Source organism: Necator americanus, chromosome II, assembly GCF_031761385.1.
Source record: "Necator americanus strain Aroian chromosome II, whole genome shotgun sequence".
Classification (NCBI taxonomy): Eukaryota; Metazoa; Nematoda; class Chromadorea; order Rhabditida; family Ancylostomatidae; genus Necator; species Necator americanus.
In genome coordinates, this window is record NC_087372.1 from 15308723 (window position 1) to 15317948 (window position 9226).

The following is a 9226-nucleotide window of genomic DNA, read 5'->3' on the forward strand; positions in this document are numbered from 1 at the left end:
GACTTGTGTATCTCTGACAATCTTTCTTCATCTTTATTACAACTAAAGGCAAAATATTTCACAGTCTTCTTTCCAAACGTGTCAGATCTACATTTGGAGAACATTCAAACTTCATCTTCAAACACTCCTTACCAATTTATTATAGACAGAAAAGCATTACTCGAAGTAAGTTTCCGTTCCAATTATCATGGATGATTTTTCGCATAAGATGACGACATCATCTTTCAAAAAAAACTGCAACCATTTACCTCCTGCGACATGCACACAGAGTTATTGCGCATCAATGACCGGGTCCACCGACGCCGGTGGATCCGTCGCATACTATAGCAATCTGGCGCGCCAATCTGACACCGTTGGACCCATCGCACCCCCTCCCATAGGTATCTGCCGCCGGTGGACCCGTCGCACCTCTCTTTTCGAATTTCGTGTGACACACACACACACACACACACACACACACACACACACACACACACACACACACACACACACACACACACACACACACACACACACACACACACACACACACACACACACACACACACACACACACACACACACACACACACACACACACACACACACACACACACACACACACACACACACACACACACACACACACACACACACACACACACACACACACACACACACACACACACACACACACACACACACACACACACACACACACACACACACACACACACACACACACACACACACACACACACACACACACACACACACACACACACACACACACACACACACACACACACACACACACACACACACACACACACACACACACACACACACACACACACACACACACACACACACACACACAAAAAAAAAAAAAAAAAAAAAAAAAAAAAAAAAAAAAAAAAAAAAAAAAAAAAAAAAAAAAAAAATTAAAAAATAAACCTTTTTTTTTTTTTGTTTTTTTTTTTTTTTTTTTGGGCGCGGCATTCTCATTTGATTACGACAATCATGAAATTATTGTGTTTTTTAAAATGTATTATGGATTTTCTCTTAAAAAGATTTATTTGAATCCTTTGGCAACGAATATAAGCAAGGTTTTACCTTCGAGAGATTTTTTTGATGAATTGGAAAACTTGCAGAGGAAGCGCTAGAGATTTTACTCCCTATTCGGACCCTCGCAAGGAATTTAGAGCAGGCGGAGCCATGAAGCCGAACACCGGCACCAAGTTTATCATCTCCGCAGCATGAGCGTATAGGAAAAATGTCCATACTAGAATGAAAAACCAAAGTCCCACAGCGGTGAAGAATACGTGGTGGCAAGGCGCCTGAAGTGAGCGCTAGCTTTAATAATGGACCTCAGTAATGACAAAGACATTAATCACTCTCGCTCACGTTCCGATGTTTCGTCTTTTTTGGCATCTTTGGTTTCGATTTGGCATTAACTTAAAAAATGAAGGATATTACATTAGTCCAACTATGGAATGCGTAGATAGAAAGCAATGTGAAAATCACCTTTTTCAAGCTCTTTAACAGATCCCCGCTCCCTGAAATTTCGTATTTTAAGAAAAACAACGCTACTTATACTTCAAAAAGGGCAATAATATTCCTTGAACTCCACTCAAAGGAGTTGATTAGGCTTTTTATGCTCGAGTCAAAAACAATCCAAAATTTTCACAGATGGATTTCTCTACGAAAATAACAGCGAGGTGCAAATGATATGTTGGTCTCTATACACCAAATCTCCCTTGAAAGTGCGCACTGCAGTCGTCGTAGAATGTATTATGTCGGGTAGTTGCGTTATGATTGTGGAGGCACTTAGCGTCGAATAATGTCCGACCCCTCCGCGGACGTTATTCGATAGGACGATGAGGTGATAATAGCTAGTAATAGTAGTTTTTAATAGCTAACAGATAGGCTTACAATAGATAGTATATGCTGATGAACTTTCCGGAGCTCCTTTTTCTTGTTTTTTTGTAGTTCTCGCCTTTTTCTTGTAGTTGTCAACTATAAGGATTACTTCGTCCTGCTAGTCGTACCAGTGGCTATTTTTCTTGAATATCGTCGTCATCGCTCTATCGATGCTAGTCGTACCAGTGGCTAACTTATTTCTCTTTAATATCGATCCCATTGATCTAAGTGGGGACAGTACCCGGTTCTACCGAAGACTTAACGCGTTTCCCTGACACAACATTTTCGACGATTGCAAACCTCAGTGAACAACGCAAATACTGCTGGATTTGATGCATCCATATCATTTATATTCTGTTGACAGTGTTACTTTTCGGAGGACAGATCTACCATTCTCAAAACATAGATTTGAAAAGAGGTTACTTTTACTCACGTGGAACTGGTAAACAGCATGGGAGGAGGAGGAGGTTCCGGCATACCAGAGGTAGGGCCAAAGTTTTCGTATGCCGGCGCCGCTCCTACGTTCGGATGCGGAGGTTCTCCAGGTCCCCGCGCTGCAGACACTCCCAGAGGTGGAGGTGGAGGTGGTAGAGGAGGTGGAGGTGGTAGAAAAGGTGGAAGCAAAGGTAGCGGAAGCGGAGGTGGAGGAGGATGTGGCATAAGAGACGGCATTCCTGGTGCGCCTTTGTCGTATTGGGCTCCCATATCTGAAATGTGACGCTACTTTGCTGTGAGTTTGGGAAAAGGTTGAAATGAGTGTGAACATTTTGAAAACGACTCACTAGAAAAGTGATTCTTACCGCCAAACGTGTATGGTGTTGAGGTTATCAAGGATCATTTATCGTAATTATCAAACATTTTTGTCATATTCTTTAAAATTCGATTTTGATATCAAGAATTAAAGGAAGAGTCGTCCATTCCGCACGTTTATTTATTTCATGTTGGTGGAAATGTGAAAATTAGGAAAGTATGCTAGCTTAAGTTTGAATGCTACTTAAGAAAGCGGAGCCCATCCTACGAGTGAATGAAAGGGAAGGATCAAATATTTTTCTCTCATTTACGACACAAAATGCCGATGTACTAACGGAAAATGGATGATATTCTAGGCATGAACAACATACGCAGCTTTCCTACCATCTTCTTTGCTTGCTATATGCGATCATACTTCAATAGTTATTCCATGAAAGGAGGGAAGGTATAAAGAGGGCCTCCGCAGCCGTGTCCTCTGCCGTGTCCTCGCCGAGTTATTTGTTACCAGTCTGATCGAGACTAAACGTGCACCACACGAGATGTAGACGTCTGCCTAGCGCTGGACTTCTACACCTTCCGCTTTCACCTCAGTGGTCAGTAAAGAATTAGAGCAAGAGTACTTTCTAGAAACATCTAGCAAAACGTCAAACCTCTTCTTGCAACTAACAGCAAACTGTAACACTGTAACAACTAACTCAACTAGCTCTCTTAGAAATATAGGCGTTGCGGAATGATTCTGTAGTCTTACTGCTGAAGGGATCATCACTACGTTTCAAGACTATTCAAATTTGATTTTGTATCTTTATCCTATTCATTTGTTTATTATTTATCTATTTATTAAGACATTAGAATATTTATCTGACGAGGCGGTGTAACACAGTCAGTAACAGGATTCGCTGTGGCTACAATCGATCGGAATTTCGAATCCGCCCTAGCGCAAACCAAGTCTTTGATCCCTCTGGAGTCAATAAATTGGTACCAAACTTGTCTGAAGGGATAAAAACACTGACTTGGCACATCGGCTAGCCCCCACAAGTCATTGTAAGGCTGCGCTCGCGTTCATAAAACTCAAACGAAGTCTGAGTTGAAGTCGAACGCGTAGGCGAGGGATTGATCAACGCCGTGCACTTTATCCTTATCCTTGATCTATATCCCTTTCAATGTTCATTACAATATGGAAAGTATTCACGCCTTCTTTCTAAACAATTAACAGATAATGGTGTTAAAATTAAGATAAAATTGAATAAAGAGAACATCATCATCATAGTAATAAAGATCAGGATCCTACGTGAGATCAACTAAGCAGCCAACTCTTACTAGAACGGCTGTCTACATCCACTTTTCTGATTTCTAAAAAAAATCGTCTCATAATTATGATGAGAGTAACGCATAGAGGAGTGAAAAAATAGAGGAGTACATCTCGGTAAAACGCCACGCTGACAACACGTCCTTCTTCGTTTTGCTGTTCTCTGGTGTTGGAACACTACCTGGACGTCTTGGTCCCGTCTTCCTGTATTCTAATGCCAGTACTCTCATCTAATTTTGTGGGAAACGTCCTATCCCATCACTACTTTCTAGTGAAGGCGCATTTATTTGACGTCGTCGTACTCGCCCACCTCATCTTTCTGTTTCCTGGCGCTTGCGCAGCAATTCAGCGCTTTGGAACTATACTGAAGCTGTCTTCTGAAGCCAGCATGCACAACTTCAACCATGAAACGCCTTCAACCCGTCCTCACCAGTCCTTACCGAAAATATATAATGATATTTAGAATCACAGCTCAAACACCACAAAAAAAGGAAAAAAGCAAAAGTTTGTTGTATTTTAAGTCTACGCACCTCCCTCACAACAACATAAAAAGTGGAGCACTGGAAGCTTTGTAATTCTTAACGGAAAAACACATGGAACGAGGTATAAACATAACCTTCATGATAAAATTTACAGAAGGAACGAAAGAACTCTGCGTGTAAATGCCGAAAAAAGAGAAACTTATGGTAAACTTTCGCATTTGTTTCTTTTTTGTCGTTTTAAACTTAAGCTCTTGAACATGATCTCAACAAAATTTGGAAACTTAATTGTTAATTTTAAATATGTTATGTCGTTCAAGGTTGCAGACAAATGTTGTCACAAAAGATAAGGGCGAGAAATTTCGAAAGGAAGTTCTGCTTGCTAAGAGCCTAGAGGAGAAACTTTGTTTGTTAAATTGAAGGTGAACTTACTTATAAGATTTCATGTGCTTACCATGGCATCGTGATCATGCTATATATTAAGATCAGTGCAAAAGTATTGCGCGTTTTCAAACACTCACTTCAGAACGCTGTAGCTCGCCTCAAAATGAACTTTATTAATCGAAATAAGAACCCTAGTCCACTCATCTTTGCCAATGGAACACAAGTTTGCTTACTCCCTCTGCACAAAAGTCCGAGGCTTTGGAGTCCACAAAGTCGTGGACTTCTGGAAGTTCGGCATCACTTTGGTTTTGGAAGATCTCACCTCTTAGGCAGTTCTTCAGATATTTGAAAAGGTATTAGTCGGTTGGCGAAAGGTCAGGCTAATATAGTGGGCGAGGCAGAGTCTCGTAGCTTAACTCGTTCAACTTCAGTAGCGCCACCTTTGAAATGTGTGGCCAGCCATTGTCGTGTAGGAGAATCGGTCTTCACTAACGCTAATTAACAACGCTAACACTAATTTGGAGTTTTCGGTGCATTTTGTCCAGTTCTCTGAGGTGATGGTCTAGCCAGGTTTCATGAGGCTGTAGTGGATTATACCTGTAGAACACTTGTCAAAGTAGTCTTCTTCGGGCGTTTTCGGCTTTAGGAAGTGCTCGGGAGCTTCATCCTTGTCCATCCATTGAGCAGAATGCTTCCTGTTGTTGTAAAGGATCTATTTACCATCACACGTAACAATACAATCGTTGGAGCAATGGATCGTTCTTGTTTCGTAACAGAAGCGTTGACGAGATCTCAAAACGGCGTTCTCTTTGGGACTCGATCAGTTCATGCGGCACCCATTTGCTCAACTTTTTCTCCTTTGCTATTTTTTTCAAATGGCAAGCGAATGAATAATATCAAAACCTAGTTCTTGGGCAACCTCTCGTGTTTTTTAGGTGGATCATCTGCGATGACTGTCTTCACCAGCTGGTCGTCAACCTCAGAAGGGCGGCCGCGACGATCCGTATCTTCGAAGCTCATATCGCCACAACAAAGCCTTTGAAACCTCTGAACTTTGAAACTTTGAAACCTTGAATGCTCTTATGAAAAATCTTCAACCTATCTGTATAATCTAAGGGCTGATCACTTTATTGTTTTATAAAACTGGAGGTGAACATACTCATGAAGATTTACGTGCTCTCCTCAACATTTGACCAAAAGCAACCTGTGCTACTATGTGTTTCACTCATGTTTACGTGGCTCATAACAATGGCTGAGTAGCAGAACGCTCGTCTGTCAGGTGAGCGGCGCTGCTTCAGTCCTCTCCGATGCAACGTTTTTCATCTTTATGAAGAATTTTCATAATACCCTCACAAACGCACACAAACTAAACTTATTATTCAGCACCATTGCACAAACGTTCACAATGAAAGATTCATGAGGTTTTTGAATTCTCAAATAGCTGAACTCCAAGGAATATTAATCGCAAAATGAGTTTCAAAATGGCTTGCTATGAACTTTTTAGTAAAGTTATATTTTATGATTCTATTTTATTCACATTATTAATTTTTTTTGAGTGGTAAAAAGCAAGTTATCTCATTCCTGATAACGGCAGTCTGGACGCTAGTCATAGGCTTTTTTGTTTCTTTGCTGGCAGCGTCTCTCAAGCAGTTCGTTATTTCAGACAGCTTCCGAAACAAGAAGCTAAGCCCAGAGAAGAGTAAACGACTGTTAAGATTACACACCGTCTCAGTAAAACATATTGGAAGAAAGCAGCTAATCCATACGTATCGGAGACTATCTATGGTGCAAGATAAGGTTGACATAGCGAGGTTCGATAACAGTTAAAAATTAACAATTTTCTTAATCTTCAGCACGCACACAACATAAGTGCCCTGTATGCTGGGCCCCGCCGTCCCACCCGTTGGATGATACTGGTGAGAGGGATAAAATCTCATGTTGCTGATTCTAGGCCAAGGCACAACTCGCTAGAGACTGTGTCAGACTTTACTCATACAACACGAGCAAGGTGTCCTCAGGAGATCACCTTTCTCGTAGTTGCAGGTGGCATCAAATTCTACGCGATTGCCTTGCAAGAGATCAAGAATACAAGGGGCGACATTCAACAAATCAATTACTGTACACTTGTCATTCGTAAAGAAATGTTTCCGACACGAAATGTAGAAGGTGTTAGCTCCTTTGGCTTCCATCCATCCCATCTCGTCGATGCTCACGAGATCTGGTCCAAACGTGACCTGCAACTACGAGAAGGGCGTGCAGGTGATCTCCTGAGGACACCTTGCTCGTGTTGTATGAGTAAAGTCTGACACAGCCTCTATGGCGAGTTGCGCCTTGGCCTAGAATCAGCAACATGAGATTTCATCCCTCTCACCGGTATTATCCAACGGGTGGGACGGCGGGGCCCAGCATACAGGGCACTTATGTTGCGTGCGTCGCTCCTTAACGTTTCAGCTAAGATGGATCTTACTGTACTCAATGTGATTTCTTCCAAATCAACGTAGCGTAAAACATTTTATTGAGCATTTCTATGTATAAAATTATATGTCAGGTAGATACGAAATTGATCATAACCCCTTAAATTCTTCGTATAGACAAAGAGCGTCAATCATTTTCACCCAATAACATAGGCAGCCAAACAAAGATATCGACAAACTGCACGACCGTTAACGCCATTAATACGAAGCTGAACACGAGCAGGATGAGTGTTACTGTGTGACAAATTTTCAGCATTGTCTGCAAATTTCTATCAGTGCTATCGTTCCTCTTTTGCTACTTAAAGGTATCACCCCACGAATCTGGGGCGGTACGGGTTTCACGTGGGTTATGCCTATACAAGTTCATAGAGTGTGGGGAGGAGGGTGATTCCGCCCATTTCTTGCTAATTGCCGTTAAAACTGCCCGGAAGATGCGGGGCGTGCACAAGGATGGCGCGCTCCAATACAACTCTTCGTAGACAGCGCCCCGAACGCTCGAAGCCTCATCTTCCGGTCTGTTTTTTTTAAGGCTTTTAGGAAGAAGTGGACGGAATCACCCTCTTCCCCATAATCTACGGCCCCGTAGATTATGGGGAATCTAGGCATAACCCACCGGAAACCAGTAGCACCCGATTCGTGAGTGGTCGCCTTAAATAAACTTACTGGTTCCTTATACGGCTTGATATCCAGAACGATCGACTTCAGCGGTACCTCCAATCTCTTCTCCCTTTCAGCTTTTTCTTTCGACTTTTTTGGTCCCTTGTCTGCAAAACATCGTCCTCTGACGCTTCGGTTTGGCAAAAGACGTCACACATTCCAAAATTTAATCAACAGCAAGAAGAAAGGAAATACCCGTTCGATAATTAAGCGGTGATAACAGAGTTTCTGAACTTATAATGCTGGTAATACTACTTGCAATACCACCAATATATCTACCTTAGAACCTTAGAACCTAGAATCTTTATCTTCCTACTTCAGGCGCCTAACTACGATGAAGCTTGTTGTTTTATTGCTAAACTTATGTTTCTTTTTATTCTTGCAGCAGTGTTCTTTCATCGTATTTTTTTTAAATGAACGTCTGCCGTGTGGATCGCCTATATGCCTCTTACCTCTAAAACCAACTGATAGCATTTAATTATTTTACTGTTAAACTCTTTTGTTGCTGTGGAATCCCATCCATATTTACTCGAATCAATGAGTGAAACTGTAAACGAACCTTCTGGACCACCACGCTCAGAGCTCAGATCAACATCATCTCCAGGCCTGAATCGGACGCATAACAGTAATGTTCGAAATAAAGTAAAAATTTTGCTTTATAGGTGATCTGAAGCAGAACTGGAAATCTCAAATATTCTTGCCAAGTCATAGGATTTTAAGCTACACATAATTGTTATTCTGGCATGTAACAGGAGAGAAATCTGAATTGATGAAAATGAGAGAAAGCTGCTCTAGAACGGACCGTAACGCAAACTGTCCAAGTGTGGTTGCTCCTGGTGTCTTCGCAGGCTGCTTAGGAGTAGCTTCAGCGCTTCCCGGTCCAAGCGCTTCGTATCCGCCGTCGTCACCGAGTCCTTCGCGCGACATCACCGCCTTGTCGAGAAATGCTACGGAACTAGATGTTACTTGTTTATTTCCAACGTAGCAAGCCGTTTTCGATGGCGGTTATCATTTCTTTTGAGCCCTTCAGTTTGGAGATGATGTTATGACGGAGAATAGGGATAATTGGAGATTTTGGCTCTCGCAGAGCAAGTTCAAAAAGCAAGGGTAAACGAAGATTTCAACTCACTTATGAAGGACTAAATGACCTTTGATGGGGAATGATGCTGTGAAAACTACCTTAAGTTCTTAGCGGGAAAGTGAATAAACAGAGGTTTGTGATTACTTTTTCACTGTATCTGAGTACAGCTAATCCAAAAGTATCAGATATGATT

General features: G+C 41.8%; 2 protein-coding genes across 5 annotated transcripts; both read right to left on the minus strand.

The window, feature by feature from the left end:
- Nucleotides 1-1157: 1157 nt before the first annotated feature.
- Nucleotides 1158-5841, minus strand: RB195_017934 (uncharacterized protein; the record flags this gene model as incomplete). Of its 2 annotated transcripts, XM_064185141.1 has the most annotated exons (6): nucleotides 1158-1319; nucleotides 1387-1436; nucleotides 1507-1538; nucleotides 2336-2609; nucleotides 5419-5516; nucleotides 5741-5841. In XM_064185141.1, the coding sequence occupies 6 exons, from the start codon at nucleotides 5839-5841 to the stop codon at nucleotides 1158-1160; spliced, it is 717 nt and encodes a 238-aa protein (XP_064041022.1). The 2 variants fall into 2 exon arrangements, with proteins under 2 accessions (XP_064041022.1, XP_064041023.1); XM_064185142.1 differs by lacking the exons at nucleotides 5419-5516; nucleotides 5741-5841 and having other exon boundaries at nucleotides 2336-2607.
- Nucleotides 5842-7422: 1581 nt separating this feature from the next.
- RB195_017935 (uncharacterized protein) lies at nucleotides 7423-8879 on the minus strand (the record flags this gene model as incomplete). 3 transcript variants are annotated; one of them, XM_064185144.1, is made up of 4 exons in its annotated part: nucleotides 7423-7554; nucleotides 7959-8059; nucleotides 8512-8558; nucleotides 8755-8879. In XM_064185144.1, the coding sequence occupies 4 exons, from the start codon at nucleotides 8877-8879 to the stop codon at nucleotides 7423-7425; spliced, it is 405 nt and encodes a 134-aa protein (XP_064041024.1). The 3 variants fall into 3 exon arrangements, with proteins under 3 accessions (XP_064041024.1, XP_064041025.1, XP_064041026.1); XM_064185145.1 differs by having other exon boundaries at nucleotides 7433-7504; XM_064185143.1 differs by having other exon boundaries at nucleotides 7433-7564.
- Between the last annotated feature and the right edge of the window lie 347 nt (nucleotides 8880-9226).